Raw genomic sequence first — 20,084 nt, 5'->3', positions numbered from 1 at the left:
AAAGATATCTTATTTGCCTTTTATATCTGGAAAGTAGCTTTTTACAAAAGTGAGAATTGAAAAAACAAATTTTTCTAACAACAAACAACAAACCGTAATAACAAACAGCTGGTAAACTTAACGGTTTTTAGTAATACAACAACAACAAAACCTTAGTCTCGAAATGATTCGGAGTCGGCTAACATGAACCATCATATGATGTGAAAAATATTTAAATAACTATTACAGATCCAATTCAGAAAATCCTCGAAATCATTATTTTTTTGCAAAAAAAAAAATGAAATTGGAAAATAAAGTTATGATAATTTTATTTTTTGTTTTTTGATGAAATAGTTGGACATAACAAATCTGATATCGTGTTTACATATTGTTAATGTCCTGAGATTTTTTTATTTAATATTTTGGCTGTGGGTCATCTTTAAGAAATTGTACGTAAGAAAAAGATAGTCCATCATTTTAAAAAAAAAAAAAAAAAAGGCGCACTGTGGATTAGCAACAAGCAACCGCATTTTAATTCTCCATACGTCTCTTCATCACTGTCTGTTGATTCTATCTATATAAACACCTCTTACTTCCTCTCTACCTTCGTACTCTCTCCCTCTCTTTTTCTTTCTCGGTATTTGAGAGAAGAAGAAGAAGAAGAAGAGGAAGAAGCAAAGGTTCAAGTCTATTTGAATTTGAAAATGGTGAAGTTCTCAAAACAGCTTGAAGCTCAACTAATTCCAGAATGGAAGGAAGCTTTTGTTAATTACTGGCAATTGAAAAAACAAATTAAGAAAATCAAGCTCTCTCAAATCCCCAAACAACCTCCACAACTTGATCATGAATTCGGTCGCTCCATCCGCTTCCTCGCTCACAAATTCTCTAAAACTTTCTTCTGCTCCGGTGACGCCTCCTCTGAGATTATTCAGGTATTATTCATTTCCTATAAACTCTAGGAAGAAAATCGAAATGTGTCTGTATCCGACTAAATAACAAAGTGGAATATCAGTAGTTAGTTACTAATTGGATTGAATCGCCGCCGATCTATTTTGTTTTTGTTCTCCACAAGTTTCGGCGAGAGCCTGTGCGTGTGCTCACGTTCCTCTTTACAGAACTAGGGGTGGCTGTTCTGTTTCTTTCTTCCTTTTTTCCTGGCTCTATAAATCAAATCATCCACCGTTTATTCAAGTGGCTCTGCACATTTTCCCACCGTCTGATCTTTTTGAAGTGAGGCTATAACGTTTCAGACCATAATTGGTTATTATCAAATCTATTTGTTCACAAAATTTGAGTAAAGTAATTGTTGTGTTTTATATGTTTAATAAATATGAGTGTGGAGGAATATAAATAAAAACTATTTATTTTAAATGGTTTATTGAGAATTACCATCGATGAGTGTTAAAACAAAAATATAGTTATATTATATGACACAAAGTGCTTGAAGGAAACAATCCGTAAAGAAAAGAAATAACAATAATAAAAAAAAAAAAATATATGAGTGACGAAATGAAGGAAACGGTTATGTATATGTAAGAGGAAATCACGAAAGTATCGTGAAAAGGAGGGAGTAAAAGAAGGGGTTGATGCCATAAAAAGCTTATATACCATATAATATAATTGATCTGTGAACAGGTGAGAAGCAAAACAATGGAGGGTGGGAATGAAGATGTATACTATCAAACTGAGCTTCTTCAGCTCTTTTCTGAGGAAGACGAGGTACACCTTTCTAATTACTTTTTTACTCTCACTCTTAATTACAATTAATTAACATTATTATTATTATTGTTTAGGTGAAGGTGTTTTTTGAAAGATTGGATGATGAACTAAACAAAGTAAACCAGTTTTACAAAGCTAGAGAAATGGAGCTACTTGAAAGAGGAACCCTTCTTAATAAGCAGCTCGACATTCTAACCGATCTCAAGCGACTTCTCACTAACCGCCGCCGCAAGCCTGGATTTCTCCCTCCTTCCAATTCTTGGTCTTCTTCTCCTCGGAATTCTGATTTTTCTGGTCAGTTTTCTTCTGTTTATTTGTATTTTTCATCACTAAGGAAACCAATATGCCCCACATAAATATTTTCCGGTAAAGTGACGTAAGAAAGTCATTTTTGGATTCACATGTAAAACGTATCATAAAATGGGACGTACGCTAACCAAATTTATCAAGCAATACTTACTTTTAGATTAGACCCCTTCATTTATAACTATGGAAATCTTTTTTTATAATCTATTCTATTTACTAACTCATTAATATCCTTAACTTTTTTTATAACAAATTAATTAATTAATGAAGTTTCATTTTTAACAAAAATATTAAACGTATTTCAACACGAAGTATAATAAAATCTAAAATATCAAATTGGTGTCCATTTTAGGTTATTGTGTCAAAACCATGTTACGTTATATATACTTTTCATATGATATAGGTATAAATATAATAAAAATGATCATTGTATGAATCATGTCGTGTAAGTTGTGTTATATTTGTAAGTCGAGTTATTATTTATTTGTTTTAAAAAAGGAAACATTGATATATGATATTGTGAAGAGAGAAAGAACATTACTCATGGGTCTGGAATGGTGTAAATAGGAAATGGATGATAATTGGGTGATGTTAAAATGAGTAGATATAGAGATAAAGTTGGTGACAGTTTCAGGATATTTTTGTTGTCCTTCTTCTTCTCTAAATCTAATCTTATCAATACAATCTGTCATAGGTTGACAATATTTTCCTATTATTTCTATATTCTCTAAACATCTTACACACACTTCATTTTCTAGCTTAAGTTACACTACAATTTTATATTCTGCTATCTTTATCCATTAATTAAATTAATCATTTATGTATAGAAATTGACTTGCTTTAATATTAATTAAATCTCAATTAACAACAATGATAATGATGTTTCTAACTCACACAGAGACAACAAATGAATCATCGAATGAAACTAACGGAGAAGCCTCGGAAACGGAAGAAGTAATAGCATCATTAGAGAAAAATGGAGTGAGTTTTATTAACTCGGCAACGAGGTCGAAATCGAAGAAAGGAAGTACAAAAATGGCACTGAGGATAGACGTTCCAGCAACAAATCCAACAAGAACAATATCAGCAATAACATCAATGCTTTGGGAAGATTTGGTTAATAATCCTAAAAAAGAAGGACCAACTGATTTCGTTAACAGAAAGAAGATACAATGTGCTGAAAAGATGATCCGAGGTGCTTTTGTGGAGCTCTACCGAGGCCTTGGCTTACTCAAAACTTACAGGTTTAATCATTTTCTTAATCCTTCTTATAGTTTATTAATTGTTCATTTAGTTTCTTATTTCTTATAATTTTAAGATCATACTAGCTGGCTGCATGGAACGTCATATATATTATTCAATCTAACTGGAAATATTTCCTTTTTTTTTTTTTAATTGAAGGCTGATAACTGAGAGGAGGGCTATATAGACATCCCAGTTAGACTGGCACCCCTACCAGAGCTGGAAATATTTCCTTTTAAATTGCATAAAAGTGACAATTTTAAAATTTGATAAATTACTCAATATAACAAATTGAATGCATTACAAAATCAAGGGCATGAAGATGCTTATTTTCTTATTAATTATTGATAAATAAAACTTCATTTCTTTATATGTTATGTATTTCTTAAAATAAACGTTACTTGGGTATTAAAATTAAGGTACAAAACTAGAAAAACAGCCATTATAGTGTATTTATAATTCAGAGTTAAATTTAATCCTGAGAGCTGTACTTGACATTGCTAGTTTTATGAGGAAGTGACAACTATATAGTAGTATATGGAAAAAATAATTTTAGAAATTAATTTGGTTAGAGTGGGTCGATTTGAAAAATGATATTGGGAGACAAATAGACAATTATAAGATACTAAGTGAAACTGGTATGAGAGACAGTGGTCAGGTCAGGTCACAGGTTTTTCAAGATGATATCTGCTTCAAAATGTTACACTGATTTTTAGGTATAATCGCATTATAGTTGTAAGATAGTGTAGTTTTGTCTACTTGCTATTAAAATATCTTTTTCCAACATTAATATTTTTACTATTTGTGGTTTGCAGCTCCCTCAACATGCTGGCTTTTACAAAAATACTTAAGAAATTTGATAAGGTACTCTTTTTTATATTATTTATAGTATATCAGAACATGCACCATAAATTTATGAAAATAATTATTAAAAACATTAAGTAGAATGCAATAATTTCTTTAAATTTGGATAAAAAAAAACTAGCAAGAAGTATTTTCTCTGAAAGAAAATAAAATTTCCATTATAATAAAATTATTTGTAAATCATTGCAGAGTTGTTACTGATCATACTTTATAAAGTTCTACTTTGTTTTTAAATAATTGATATGCATTATACTACTATTTATATATAAAAGAATTGCTTTAATTGAAAACAAATAAAAAAAAAAAAAAAACTGAAACATACTTTATTTTGAAATGATATTGCATTATACATTGATATGACAATTTGGAATGAAGTTGGTTAAGAGGGTGTTTGTTTTACCATTTCGAACGAGCGTTTAGCGGTTTTATACCAAACTGCTAATAATATAGTGTTTGGTTATGATTATAAAACCGCAGCGGTTAGCGGTTTCGGAGCAAACAGGAGCGGTTCACGAAAAACTCAAATTTGGAGCTTTTCATGAAACGCTGCTTTTAGCTGTTTAGCTTTAACAAAATTAGCCAAATTTTTATTTCTATTTACTTCCGGTATTCTTAAAAAAAATATATTAATGGGCACCTATTACTAATAACCTGATATATAGAATCTTTCTTTATTTTTTTTCATTTCAACGAATAATAAATTTGCTTTTGAGACAAGACAAAATATACCATGATTTTATCAAATTTCCAATAATCTGCTTTGATAAAAATATATTATGGTTTCATCAAATTTGAAAACACTGTTTGGTTTCATTATGGTTGAATTGAAAAAAGATGAGATTTTTCCCCTAAATAGGGTGGTTCCGAAGATGTCATATCTATTATTTAGATTATTTTTATCAATATTTGTACAATATGTTTATTTATATTATTATTTTATATTGTTAAATAATGGATATTTTTGTCTTTTCATATATTAACAGCAACAACTCTTTGTAAATTTACCAAACCCTAATTACCAATTAGCTAACAGCAAACAGCTTACTGCAACCGCTAATCGTAACAGCTAACAACAACAACTGTGAGCTAACAGCTGAACCAAACCCTAAATTTTTTTATTTTTTTTATATTAGGTATCAAACCAGCAGGCATCAGCAAGCTATCTAAAAGCAGTGAAGAGATCTCATTTCATTAGCTCCGATAAGGTAATGTAATAAATTTACTTTTTTTTTTTTTTTGTTAGCATATATATTTCCTATGCAGCATATGATATAGTGGTTTCTGATGAGTATATGCACGTGGGTTTTCATTCATCTCCCACTATCTAATGAACCAAAAGTTTAGTGGCAAAGTCATTTTCTAATATTTTATTTTATTGTTAAAATAGTACTGGAAGTAGAAGTGGAGATGAAAATGGGTAATTAATTAAATTAAATAAGTAGTGGTAAGCATTAAGAGTAATTAAGCGTATGTATGTGGGTTGATGATGATTAGGTTGTGAGACTAACAGATGAAGTGGAGTCCATATTTACAAAGCACTTCGCCAACAATGACAGGAAAAAGGCAATGAAGTTTTTAAGACCCCAGCAACAAAAGGAGTCTCACATGGTTACCTTTTTTGTTGGTAAATATTCATTATTTTAACTGAAAATTATTTATTCACATATTTGGATTCTCTAATTCTAATATAGGGATAAAATCCAAAAATATTTTTGGCAATTATAAATCTATTTTTAATGTATTTTATCATTAACATTTTCACAAAAATAAATATGAATCATAATAAAATTTGAACCATTAATCAAACGGTTAAAATTATTTGGATTGTGATCTATCTTATTAAGATGAAAGAATTCGTATTAATTTCTTACCTTCTATATATATAGTGAGGTCTGAAGCACCTTCATGCCAATTTTAAGTTTGCTTGACATAAAATCAGAAAAGATTAGCTTAAAAAAAGATCAGAAAAGATTAATTAGTTGATTTATGTGGACTCATGTATTAATACTAATCAAGCATTAATTAAAGATGAGTTGGACATAGTCTACTTTTTTACAATAATTAAAAAAATAATAACGTAGTGAAAGCAACATCACTTGATGAGATTATAATGCAATCTTTGATTAAATTAGTCTCTGATGGGCCAATAAAAAAAGGTTTATACGAATTTGGCGTTGACAAGAACACATTCCAACCCACTAATTAAATCCAATTTTACTATTATGGCATGTTAGTGCAATAAATTTAAATAATGAGCACCAAATAAGAATGCTGATTTCTTATTTGTTAATTGCAGGGTTGTTTACAGGATGTTTCGTGTCTCTGTTTAGTGTATATGCAATATTGGCGCATTTATCTGGCATTTTTAGGCCTAATACTGGAAGAATATCCTATGTCGAAACTGTCTACCCTGTTTTCAGGTGCTTCCCTTTTTTTTTATGCTTTGTATATTAGAGTACACAATTATAAAAATTATAAACTTCCTTTGTTTTTTCTTTAAAAAAAAAACAAATAGTTAGTCTTTATGTTTTGTGTTTTTGTTTTTGAAAATAATTATAATCCTTATTCTTAAGTTAATGGTCAAATTTAACTAAATAGAAGTTAAGATACCTATTTTATCCTTTACACTATGTTTTAATAATAAAACATATATTTTTAGTATTTTAATTTTTTTTCATATAATCATAATTTCTTAAATATTAAGTAATTGATTTATTAATTTTTATATAATAATAAAAGTTTAATTTAGTACCGTAGAACTTCTCACTAAAAAAACGAGTGAAGATATATTAAAAATTATCAAAATAGGAGAAAAAAACTATTTTACATATTTTATTAAAACTATTTTGATTAAATTTGAAAATTAAAAGATAAGTTTTTATTTACATAACCAGACAATTTTATACTTTCATGTACGAAAACAAATGGAGAGACTAAATAGTTAATTATGATAAAATTTAGAAACCATTTATATTATTAAATGGACCTTTTTTCAAAAAATTAAAACATAATGGACCTTATAATTATTTAACCTATATATAACCGATAGTTCTAAATATTACTAGTATGCGGATAAATAGGTTAATGTAAAAAAAGGTAAAATTTTATTTTTTAACATTTCTAATGTAGAATAATTTTAAGTTATAGTGGCGACTTGGCTTACAAAAAAAAAACAAAATCAGGTCTTATGTTTAATAGTTTTTTTTTTTTTTTTTTTTTTGTCCCTACCTAGTTCAAAACACCACTGTTTTGGCCGGGTTTCAGGCAAAAGAAAGAAAATTCACAACTTTTTTTTTTATGTATATGATATAAGCATTTAACAGGTAGTATATTTACATTTATTATTACATTATTTACATTTATTATTATATTGAACTTTTAAATACAACAAAACATATTAATGTAAATATTGAAAATATACGATAGTATTTAATTTATTTAAAAGTTCAATGCAATAATATATATAAATATTGAAAATACATAACAATATACTAACATATTAAATGCTTATATGTAGCTCTAAGGACTGCTTATATCAAAAAAATTAACCCCCATAAATAAAGAGAGATGAGTGAAACCCTTATAAGGGTGATTCTTAATGGTTGGAGTGAGTCTGTATCTTCATGCCTCTTGCCTCCACATCTAGATCTGAATAGAGTCCATTTTATGAGTTCTATTACTTAGCCTCAAATTGCTCCATGTACTATTATTCGGATTCAAAATTGTTCCAAGTTAGAAATATAAGATCAAAATTGTCATTTCTTATATTAGGGTATATTTGCACTTTCCAAATAGGTTAGGGGTAAATTTTCGTATGGTATATACCTCTAGTGTAAAAAATAATAATAAAAAAATTATTGTTAATGTTTTCAACTTAGAGTAAGTGAACCTAGATAATAATACGTAGAGAAATTTTAAATCTATATAACAGAGCTCATAAAACGAGACTCTTACCCACTCAAAAGCGGAGGTAAAAGACAGGGGATGTCAGTGCAGCCTCAACCACCGAGAATGACTCTCAGGATTGGTTCATCCTTACCTACCCATCCATCTTCATCTGCTATTTGTTGATTGCACCCTATGAAGGGTTGTGTTTCTTTTTTTTACTCTAACCAAGGTCAATATGCGTTTTGTCCTTGAAAATAATACAACAACAACAACAAAGCCTTAGTCCCGAAATGATTCGGGGTCGGCTAACATGAACCATCATATAAAACCGTGAAAATCAAGTCGTGTCAGCGACACAAATTCGCTCCCTCCACTCCGTCCTATCCACTACCATATTTTCCTCAATTCCCAATAAACTCATATCACTCTCGATCACCCTCCTCCAAGTTTGCTTAGGTCTTCCCCTACCCCTCACCACTACATCCCTTTGCCACTCTTCGGTTCTCCTAACCGGCGCATCAAGCGCTCTACGTCTCACATGGCCAAACCACCTTAGTCGGTTTTCTCTCATTTTATTCTCAATAGATGTGACCCCTACTTTTGTCCTAATTATTTCATTACGCACCCGGTCCTTTCTCGTGTGACCACACATCCATCTCAACATACGCATCTCCGCCACCGACATCTTATGGATGTGGCAGTGTTTCACTGCCCAACACTCCGTACCATATAACAATGCTGGTCTAATTGCCGTCCGGTAGAATTTTCCCTTCAATCTATTAGGCATGCCGGGATCACAAAGGAAACCCGTAGCACTCTTCCACTTCGACCAACCAGCTTTAATCCTATGAGCAACATCTCCATCTACTTCTCCATCCGTTTGGATAATAGAAAAAAAAATCTAGAATTCCTACAAACATTAAAAATATCTCAGTTGTAATTAAGGATTTAGGATTTAGAGAGAGAGTATTTGTTAATTAATGAAGCATGAAATGCTGAATAATGTAGAGATGATATTTGTGCAGTGTGTTTGCATTGTTAAGCTTGCACTTGTTCATGTACGGATGCAATCTATTCATGTGGAAGAACACCAGAATCAATTATAATTTCATATTTGAATTCCAACCAACTACTGCTCTCAAGTACAGAGATGCTTTTCTCATTTGCACTACTTTCATGACCTCTGTTGTCTCTGCTATGGTTATTCATCTTCTCTTAAGGGCTAATGGCTTTTTACCTAACCATGTTGATGCCATTCCTGCTATTCTTCTCCTTGTAAGTATATATTCTTCCTTAATTTATCCTCTTTTTCAATTTCATCACTTTACCTTGTCCTTAATTAATCATACCTTTTCCAGATTTTCTTGGCCTTGCTCATTTGCCCTTTTGACTTCTTTTATCGCCCAACACGTTACTGCTTCCTTCGTGTTCTTCGCAACATAGTCTGCTCTCCATTTTATAAGGTTCTAATGGTCGACTTTTTCATGGCTGATCAACTTACTAGTCAGGTGAGCTTATTCATTCATATTGCTCATTAATTGCCTGTTTATATTTCTTGACATCGACAGTGTTTTATGACAATGCTTTGTGATTTTGTGATACAGATTCCACTGCTGAGACACTTGGAATCTACTGCATGCTACTTCCTAGCTGGGAGTTTCAGAACACATGAATATGGAACTTGTAAAAATGGAAGGCTATATAGGGAACTTGCCTATGTTATTTCTTTCTTGCCATACTATTGGCGAGCTATGCAGGTAATTTCACCACTTAATACTCTATCTGTGAATTAAAGACAAAATTCAAAATGCAGCTAACTCTAATTTGAATTTGAATTTGAATTTCAAGTGTGCGAGAAGATGGTTTGATGAGTGTGATGTGAACCATTTGGCAAACATGGGAAAGTATGTCTCAGCCATGGTGGCCGCTGGTGCTAGACTAACTTATGCTAGGCAGGAGAATCAACTTTGGTTCGGTATCGTTTTAGTTACTTCTGTTTCTGCAACAGTTTATCAATTATACTGGGATTTTGTTAAGGATTGGGGTCTTCTCAACCCTAAATCTAAGAACTTGTGGCTCAGAGATGATTTAATCTTGAAGAATAAGGCCATCTACTACATTTCCATTGTGAGTTTTCACCCAATTTATGTCATTTCAACATTAAAAGTATACACATTTCGAGTTTTCGACTACTTACAATATGGAATTGCTGCAGGCCTTGAACATAGTTCTGAGAGTTGCTTGGGTGGAGACTGTGATGCGATTCCATTTTGGTATCGTCGAGTCGAGGATGTTGGACTTCTTCTTGGCTTCCTTGGAGGTTATTCGGAGAGGTCATTGGAATTTCTACAGGTCCATATCTCATACCAACTAAATTATGTATAGTGTATTCTCATAGTTTTTAACTAAATGTTTGCATAAACAGGTTGGAGAATGAGCATCTGAACAATGTTGGCAAGTTCAGGGCAGTCAAAGCAGTTCCCTTGCCATTCCGTGAAACGGATTCCGATGGCTGATCAGATGATTCCTGCTACCTAATTATATGCCAAGTCCTCGACCGTTGCATATCGGGTCAAGAATTCTGATAATGAGGGGGCATTTGAAACTTTGCTGCTATGAATTGGATTGAGGTATAAAAATCTTACATTTTTCAGGGGGGAAATGAATGTATGATAAGAAGCCTCATTATTCTTCACAGATCTAATTCATTCTGTGAATTGTATATTAAAAAATAATGAGCATCAAATAACATTTGTATTGTACATTTCTAAGCTCTTCAATTCAAGGATATAATAAATATGTCCAATGCTTTTGACAATACTTCTCTAATTTCCTATAGAAATGAAGTTCAATTTTATAGATTCTATTCTGTTCATATGATACAGCAGCAGGCAACTTTACATCACTTGTTAACATAACATATGAAACTGTTTGTTTGTATCTAGTTATAAATTTACTTCACATATACATATTCACTCACTGTACTCTTCTTTTCAACGTTTAATTATTCTGAACATGCAATTCAGTAAACTCTACTGAACATTCCATTACTTACTTTGATAACTCTGCAATTCGTTTCGCAAGACAGTAGGCAGTAGCTTCGACAGTAATCATAGGATTCACACCAACAGCACTAGGAAGAACACTAGCATCACAAACAAATAAGCCTTCTGCTTCCCAGCTTTCACCATTCTCGTCCACTGCGCCTTCTTTCTCGTTAATCCCCATTCTGCAGCTTCCCATTTGATGCGCTGAAGTATAGGTCATCCAGTCCTTAATCGGTGACATTGGACCACCCGTTGGAGCAACTCCATCTAGAAATTCTTCCAACTCTTTCTTGGTAATCCCTTTGCATTTCAGTCTCTGACCATCGCTTCGATGCGTTCCCACTTCCTCAGCTCCTGCAGCTACTAAAATCCTGAGTGATTCCCGGAGCCCAGCTTTCAGGTTCTCAATGTCCAATGGATCCAAGTTGTAGCTTACCCTGCCTTCGGTCTTAACTTTGCCAGACCCTTGATCCCTTACTATTACTATGAAATTGGCAGTTCTTGAGTATTTCATCAGTCTTTCCTTAATGTCAGATGCAGACTGCCAAGGGCATAATGCAGAAAATGCAGATGGCCCCAGAAGAGGAGTTTCAATGATGGCCTTCAACTTGGAACCTTCTTCTGATACTAAATCATGAACTGATGTTATGATTCCTCCCTGAAAGCTTTTCCCTTGAAACTCGGAATTTGACTCCGGAAAGTAACCCCATGTCATTAGAACAGGATGGAGATGCAGGTTTTGACCGATGTTTCGATTCTTTAGCCCACTAGATATCATCAAAGGCGGTGTTGAAAGAGCACCACAAGCTGAGATTGTTACTTCAGCTTCAATCTGCAATTTGTATCTGATCTTATCATTGTTCATAACTCTAGCAATCACACCTAAGCATCTCTTTTTCTTTCCATTTCTGTTCTTATTATCCTCGATTATGAAGCGTTCCGCCTTGCATCCTGATATAATGACTGCATCATGATTAACAGCATCAACAAGCCAAGTAGTATCAGTACCCTTTTTATCTCCTGTTTGGCAACCATAGCCACAGGATCCACAGTAATGTTCCGGTGAAGCATTGACTCCAACTGAAGTAACTTTCAGGCCAAGATTTTCGCATCCTTTCCGAAGAACCTGATTCTGAAATCCCTCCTTGATGCGATTCCTTGTAACTCCAATTCTTTCACAAACAATATCCATAGCAGAAACATATTCGGGACTAGCAAACATCTCAAGTTTCTGATTTTGAGCCCATTCCTTAAGTAGAGAATTGGGAGTCCGAATCGAAGCAGACCAATTAACAGCAGAACCACCTCCAATTACAGATCCAGCAAGAAGCATCACTTTGCCATCAACAGAAGGAAACAATCCTCCCCTATCATACATCTGATTGAAGGAAGGTCCTTCTAGCCCGGAATAATCTTTCGCCGTGAAATACTTTCCTTTCTCAAGAACGACTACTTTTTTTCCGGAAGCTGCAAGCACAGCCGCAGCGACGCCTCCTCCGCAGCCGGAGCCGACAATGACGACATCACATTTGATTTTGTAAATGTTGTGTTCTGGATCTTTTGATACTAGCAGGTTTTTCCTCGCAAGAGATTCGAGAAGAGTGGACTCAGTTTCTAGGAGAGTTTCTACGATTCCTCTCTCAAGGGGCCTTTCTTTAAGCAATTCCGCAGGTGTTTCATGAATGTCGACTTCGTAGCCGATGGATCCCCATGCCGGATTTTCACCATTTTCATCTACCTGAACAACATAAACTCTGAAATATCAGGATTCACACTGTAGATATTAGATGTACGTATGCAATAATTAGGGGTAGCAACGGAGTCGGAATGTCTTCCCACTCCCCCCGGACTCCGCCACCTGTGGCGGCATATTTCACCCCCGTGAAATTTGGCAGGGCCAAACTCTCCCACATCACGGGGATCGCCGCCACTGCCGCCATTGCTTTTTCTTTTTACAAATTTTAAAATTGTTAAACTAAAATATGCTATACAATAAAAATGATAAAAAAAATATTATAATCTTGGAAATTTTTTTTAAGAATAATCTTGGGAAATAATATAAATTATAAATTATAAATATATATTTATCGAATGGTATAGTAAGGGGGTATTTGTTTCCGCTTTTCGGAGGAGCGTTTAGCGTTTCACTCCAAACCGCAGGAAATATAGCGTTTGGTTAGGTTTATATAACCGCAGCGTTTAGCATTTTCTCTGGAAACTGCAGTGTTTTAGAGCGGTTCACGAAAAGCTCCTATTTGGAGCTTTTCATAAACAGATGTTTGCAGTTAGTTGTTATTGACATAATTATCCTTCTTATTTCCACAAAATATGTTTATTCTTTAACATTATTTATATTTCTATAACATAATTACCGAAAAACAAGATTTTGTTGCGTTCAATAAATTTTTTATTTTTTTATATAGATTATTTTTATTAATTTGTGTAACACATTTTTTATTTTATAATAGGATAAGGTGCAAAAATACCCCTAACATTTATAACTAGAAACAATTTTATCCTTAACGTCTAAAATGGTGCAATTATACCCCTAATTTTGGCAGCCAAAAGCAATTTTACCCCTAATATTGACAAGTTGGGTCAATTTGAAAAATAATTTATCAAATTGTCTTCTTGGTCATGAATATTGTCATCTACACTTTACATGTGACCATTTTATCATCGTCAGTAACAGATCACAAACATATGATTAGACGTGAATTCTTTTTTTAAGAAAATAAAAAAAACATATTGTCTTTTGTACGAGTTGGACAAAAAAAATTTCAAATATTTCACCGAATTTATATATATTAACTTATAATTTTATTATTAAATGACAAAAAAAATATGAAATCATTTTTTTAGAACTAATGATATGTGCAATTGATGTAGAATAAAAAATAAAATATCTATGTTTTCTAATAATATCTGAAATCTATCCAATTTGCCAATGTTAGGGGTAAAATTACTCTTAGCTACCAGCGTTATGGGTAAAATTATACTATTTTAGACGTTAAGAGTAAAATTATTCCTAGTTATAAACGTTATGGCATTTTTTCACATTTTCCCTTTTATAATTTCATTGTTTATTAATTTAAAATATGTCCATTTTAGACATTTTAAATCCGAACAGCAACAGTTCAATATAATTTTACCAAACACTAGTAATTGAACAGCTAATAACAAACAGCTAACAGTAACAGCTTACTGCAACTGCAAATAGCTAACAGCAACCGCAACAGCTATTAGCTAACAGCTGAACCAAACAGGCCCTAAATCATAAAACTAGTAAATAATTATTAAAAAAATTAGGATTTTTTATATATAAATGATAATAATATTGATGATAATAATATTTTTTTTTTGAAGAAGATGATAATAATATTAATGTACAAAATTGAGCAAGTTATAAATATTACTTATTGACTAAATATTTTATAGTTTTTTAAATATATTAAAACTAAGGATTAAGTCCAATTTTGCCTATAATATTTATTAGAAGTGCATATATATTTCTATTATAAAAAATAATAACTTAGGGTATTTAATTGTTGATTTTTTATCCTATGTTTGCCTTAGCTGAAAATTAGTATTTTTATAAAAGCAGAGAATCCATACTTTTTGGAAAACCAGAATTTTTAAACAACAAACGGCAATAGCAAACAACAAACGGGTCTTTAATCTTTAATATTTATATTTTGAAGTACTTTTAGGATTATAGGATTGGAAAAGAAGCAATTTTTGACCAACTTTAGCGGTTTGACTATTGAAATCGCTGCTTGGAGTGTTTGGTGGAGAAAGATTTGGGAGAGAGTTTTGGAGGAGCTTTTTCAATTAGCGTTTTGCAATATTAAAATTAATGGACTTCTTTAACCCTAATAGATAGACTCCTCCTCCAGCCAAATAAACGTTTCATTCGATGCTCTCATCTTCTCCTGCGCTTTTCTTCAATTTTTTGCTTCTTGCAACCTTAGGAAGAAATCTGGGAATTTGTTTGTTGCAGAAGATTTTTTTTTTTTTTTTTGAAGAAGAAGCTCTTCATCAAGGAGGTTAGTTGATTAATTTTTGTTTGCTTGCATAAGATTCTCTTCTTATTGATCATATGGTGTAATGATAGAAATTTTAAATTTCAATACATAGAACACTATGGGTCATAATTTTTGTTTAGTAGAAATTTAAAATTATCCTATAGAACACTTGTATCTACTAATCAAAGTAAAACACATATTTTTGTGCGATGTAAAGCATATTTTGTTAATAGAACAGTAATAGAAAAATATGTGGACACCAAGGTGTTCTAATGGCCTTATTCGTCTTTTTACATAAACCGCTATTATCAATCAGCTAATTTTTACTAAACAGATCAACATAATCAAATCAGCTAACAACTAATTGCTAATGTAATCAGCTAACAGTTAATAGCTAATTCTCAAATAGGCCAATGTGGGAAAGGAAGAGGCATGTGAACATGGGCTGCGGACATATTCTAGGCCGTTGGAAACTATAGGGTCAGGTTTGACCCTGTCCGCCCTCCATTTTCAGATACAGAGTGCTGATAATAAAAAAATTTACTTTTTTTTTTTTTTTTTTTGTAAAAATGTAACCCTTGTCCTATAAAAATGAAATTATAATTATACAAAATGTGCAACTAATACTAGGTACCAGTATAGTGAAGTCAAATTCAGGAAGTACAGTAATATAATTTGACTTAAATCAGAATTTGTTTTATTTCATAATGAATCCGAAAAAGATGTTTCAACCTCCACTTCTTAGCCTCTATTATTAGTTCTCCGTCTAATCACAAAATTTTCCTTCTAATCCCAAAAAATAGACATCTAACCAATTTCCATTAATATAATTATTTCTACTTTTAGCTACCCTATCATTACCAACTCTATCAATTTTAAGAATTTCAAACTAATCAGCTAAATTTCTTAAAATGGGTGAGGGATAAAATTAATTCATGGATAAATATTTTTAAAACTTGTTTGATATCAAAAATATTATATGTTTAACGAAACCTACTAATTTAATTTATATATATATATAAATTTTTATATATATATATAAATTTTGAAGAGATTGTGTATAGATCCAAATGATAATTTTATTATAATGTTGTATAATACTTTTTTGTTCTTACTAAATATAAAATACAAATATCATATCATAAAAATTAAATATATTTAACAATTTATCCTAAATGCAATAATTTTAAATAATAAAAAATAGAAGTATAGTAGGAAATTAATGATTAATTATTTATAGCTAAAAAAGAAGTTGTGTTTATTACATGGAACGTTAAAATAAATAAATTAGTATCGGAATTTGGGATGGAAGAGTAAATAATTGGTTTATTTTTTCTAGTAAATAAATAAAATTTTGTAGTTTATATAAATTATGAAAATAAATTGATTCAAAAAAAAAAACTTATGAAAATAAATTAATACAGAAAAAGTTCAAATGTAACAACCTTATAATTGTAAAAAAATTAAATAATTGTGTTTCAAAAAATTGTGTATAAAAAATATAATAGATTTTCATAAGTATAATTTGTTTTTATTAATGTTGTTATGAAGTACCTATGTCCCCAAGTCACCTAAAAGCAATAAAAAAAATAGTATATATGTAAAATGCAATAAAGAAAAAAAAAGTACATATATCAACTCATAAAATTTATTTTTTATTCTCTCTCAATCCTTGAGGGATTTTTCGTAAGAATGGTGTCTATTCTCAATATTATTCCATAATAAAAAAAATGCAAAAATGCCCATTAAAGTTAGTTTGGGTGGTTTGAAGGCTTCAAATTGTTTAATCTCAATCTTGAATTCAAATTCTAGCGTATATAGAAAAATTTAATTAGAAAAGAATCCACGGATATATCCGAAAATTCTCAAACCGAAAAATCGAATCGAATAAACTATAAAAGAAATACAAAATAATATATTTGGTCATTTGTACTTCATCAAATTTTAATTTTTGGGTCTAAAAAAAAGAAGGGCGTGCTTGGTAGGGAATAACACAATTTTTAAAGCATAGAGTATTATGTTTGAGATATTACGCAATCGCAACCAGTATCGGGTCAATAATTTATTGTTACATTGTAGTTAATAAAAGTCTAATTTTTAATTAGTTAATATTTAATATACAGCTTGATATTAAATTATTGGCCTAACACATAAATTATTATACTAATATAATATATGGATGGCATAATTATAGTAGCGCATATTATAATTTTCCGGTATTGAAATTTTTTATGTTGGACTGAGTACAATGTATTTATTCAATGAAAAATAAAAAGCATACAAGTTTTTTTTTTTTTTGATAACAAAAAAAAAAGCAGACAAGTTTAAAAAAATAAAGTCACAATTGTAATAGTCCACTGAGCATTAAACGAAAACATAATAGAATTTCTTTATAAACTATCCATGTAAAACATGAAAACAAAACAAAAATTTCTACATTAAAGATTATATTTTGTGAATATTGAGAAGGAATTTTACGGTAGACTGGGATCAGTAATGATCTATCCATTTAGATAATGTAATATCAATAGTTGAGTTGACATGATAATTTATATTTTGAGTGAATAAGACCACTATTAATCTGGTTTATTGTAGAAATTTTTAATATTGAGTAACATAGGTGACAATTTTGCATATAAAGACTAAATCTCTATTATATTCGGTGATCAGATCTTACCAAATCAAATGTCAACATAAAAAGAAGAAAAAAATTTAAATACAACCAAATATACTAGCTTCATCCATAGGAACAAGTTAAGGAAAATTAAGATGAGTGTTAAATTCAAATTGATGTATAGAAAAGGAGTTAGAAATGATAGAGATGGTCTTAATTAATTGGAGTTGTATGTGTTGTTCTCATTTGTTTTTGTATTTCAGGGGGAAAAAAAGTTAAGGATTTATTAAAAATTAAGGAAGATGGGAAAGATAGAAGATTAAAGGTAAAAAGCATTATTAGACCCCTGATTTTTCATCTTTTATTTGGATATATTAAACGTCTGATCATTTATATTTTTGTCTCATTAAATGATCAGAAGTTTAATGTATTCAAATAAAAGATCAAGAGTTTAATGAATCAAAAAATGAGAGATTAGGGTCTAATGATGCTTTTTGCTAAGATTAAAATGTTACTAGATATGTATACTATACTATACTAGTCTTAAGAATGAAGCAATTTTTAATAAAAGTAGAACAGTAATGTAGCTATCCATTTGCGCTTTATTAGTCATCCTTTCCTTTTCCTTTCCCTTTCTTCTTAATAAATATAGTAGAAACTAATTTTTTTGGTGAAAGAATAGTTAGAGGTTTATTTCTGGTTTAGGAAAAAAAAAAACTCTTAAAAGCAAAGAGAGGTTTATGAGAGGGATTTTAGTATTGCTCCATGCCATAAAAATTAAAATGGGGCGAAATATCTTAAGAGAAATATAAAATTAAAATTTAATAAAGTTGCTTGACTTATGAGATTTTGGAAGTTCTATTTTATGTATTAAAACTAGTTTTTGGTCCGTGCGTTGCACGGATTCATCTTAACATATAAAATAGAGGTTAGAATATTACTCAGTGTCTCATCCAAATAAGGGGTTGATAACTTCCGTTGAAAGAAAAGCAATAATTAAAGTTGCAGCATTAATTCATGACATAATGAAAGAATGGGGGAATTACCTGAGAGAAGAAAACATAGAGACAAACCACCTTAAGATAGAGAAAAACAATTCGGATAGGTGTCAGATATCTATTTTGAAGCCATCTCCGTATAACTTTTTCCTTGTTATCCGACGAAATACCCGAAAATTCATTTATGTATGGCCATTTATCGGCGATAGAGAGCAGCCCACATAGCAAAAAAGTCCCAATTCTGGTGGATAACATCACCAAAACAAATCTCACCACTATCACTACTTCTATCAGCCCCCTCTTCTCTATCACTTCTGCTACCTGTACACATTTTTACATTATTTTAATCATCAATTAATTCACAAACGGAAACAGAAACGGAAACCGAAACATCCGGAAACCAGTACGTACCTGGTCCAGAAAAGGAGAGGAGAGACGATGATTATGAGATTTAGGAAAAGAAGGAGGAAGAACGGTTTGGGAAATAGCAGCAAGAGATTTCATCTCATACGAAGAGAAGTGATGTCTCACACTGTGTTTGCTTCCACTGCCTCTCAACAATGGATGGGAATGGGATTCTCTCTTCATTTTTTTTTTCTTTTCTCTTTCGTCTTTTTCTGTGGAATGATATTTGCCAACCTGTTTTCTCAATTTATATGCGTGGGATTTTTTTTTTTTTTTTGTTAGAAATGATAAAATGATGAGATAATAAATTAACTGATTAACTGTACTGACATTTAGGTGGGAAGTTTTTTTTTTTTTTTTTGAGAATGCTTTTAGGTGGTATCTGCGCTGGTTCAATAGTACCAAGGGTATGAAAGACTTTAGGCCCCTCACAAACCAATCTACATAGAGGGGATCTCACTCCGTGTTAAAGGTTCAAATCTTTCTCTCTCTAGGTATTATTATCATATTCTTACTGGCCATTAAGAATGGAGTGTAATTAAAATAAAGTAATGTAAGGTGAAGTAGGTACACGGTTGTTAGACGAGGTGCCGCGGCCTAATCTCCCGAGCGGACCGGGGGGTGGACAACCTCATGGCGACGTAAGCGGTGATTGGCGCCGAAAGCAATCAATCGTGGAATCAAGCTGCTCGGCAGGACCGGAGCTCGGAGATATGGAAGAGTCGCCACCCACGAATGGGAAAATGAACACCGATCCCTTGCGGGAGACCGGTGTGGGTTTGGGAAACTTAGGTACGAGCCGAGAAGGCTAGCTCCTTTCCGGAGAAAGGCTACTAGGCACCCCGACATCGCCCGGTTATGAACCACCGGCCTCCTACTCAGCATGTTAGGCGATAACGGACTAATCGTATACTTCTTTAAGTTTAAAATTCATTTGAAACCCTTTTCTTTCTCTTTTTAGAAACCGCTTTGAGCATATATTATTGAAAAGCCACAT

The 20,084-nt window shown here is 31.6% G+C and overlaps 2 protein-coding genes across 2 annotated transcripts; one reads left to right on the top strand and one right to left on the bottom strand.

Moving 5' to 3' along the window:
* Positions 1-549: 549 nt before the first annotated feature.
* On the top strand, positions 550-10,816 carry LOC136218719 (phosphate transporter PHO1). The gene is made up of 14 exons (XM_066005783.1): positions 550-911; positions 1,615-1,698; positions 1,773-1,992; positions 2,903-3,248; positions 4,062-4,110; positions 5,244-5,315; positions 5,605-5,734; positions 6,407-6,530; positions 9,024-9,273; positions 9,357-9,506; positions 9,603-9,755; positions 9,847-10,125; positions 10,214-10,350; positions 10,424-10,816. Exons 1-14 carry the CDS (start codon positions 684-686, stop codon positions 10,512-10,514), a joined length of 2,313 nt encoding a protein of 770 aa, XP_065861855.1. The 5' UTR covers positions 550-683; the 3' UTR covers positions 10,515-10,816.
* Positions 10,817-10,856: 40 nt separating this feature from the next.
* Positions 10,857-19,294, bottom strand: LOC136218720 (long-chain-alcohol oxidase FAO1). The gene is made up of 3 exons (XM_066005784.1): positions 19,094-19,294; positions 18,731-19,003; positions 10,857-12,783 (listed from the first exon to the last, which is right to left on the bottom strand). The coding sequence occupies exons 1-3, from the start codon at positions 19,268-19,270 to the stop codon at positions 11,050-11,052; spliced, it is 2,184 nt and encodes a 727-aa protein (XP_065861856.1). The 5' UTR covers positions 19,271-19,294; the 3' UTR covers positions 10,857-11,049.
* Positions 19,295-20,084: the final 790 nt, after the last annotated feature.

The sequence above is a fragment of the Euphorbia lathyris genome, chromosome 2 (assembly GCF_963576675.1).
Source record: "Euphorbia lathyris chromosome 2, ddEupLath1.1, whole genome shotgun sequence".
Classification (NCBI taxonomy): domain Eukaryota; kingdom Viridiplantae; phylum Streptophyta; class Magnoliopsida; order Malpighiales; family Euphorbiaceae; genus Euphorbia; species Euphorbia lathyris.
This window is presented reverse-complemented; position numbering and strand designations above follow the sequence as displayed.

Bases quoted from the DNA above. Each gene is read 5' to 3' on its own strand.
- LOC136218719 (XM_066005783.1), top strand. From the start codon at position 684: ATGGTGAAGTTCTCAAAACAGCTTGAAGCTCAACTAATTCCAGAATGG. The intron at 912-1,614 runs GTATTATTCATT...ATCTGTGAACAG, and splicing joins CCTCCTCTGAGATTATTCAG to GTGAGAAGCAAAACAATGGA. The intron at 5,735-6,406 runs GTAAATATTCAT...TGTTAATTGCAG, and splicing joins CATGGTTACCTTTTTTGTTG to GGTTGTTTACAGGATGTTTC.
- LOC136218720 (XM_066005784.1), bottom strand. From the start codon at position 19,270: ATGAAGAGAGAATCCCATTCCCATCCATTGTTGAGAGGCAGTGGAAGC. The intron at 19,004-19,093 runs GTACGTACTGGT...AAATGTGTACAG, and splicing joins CCTCTCCTTTTCTGGACCAG to GTAGCAGAAGTGATAGAGAA. The intron at 12,784-18,730 runs GTAATTCCCCCA...TATGTTGTTCAG, and splicing joins TCTATGTTTTCTTCTCTCAG to GTAGATGAAAATGGTGAAAA.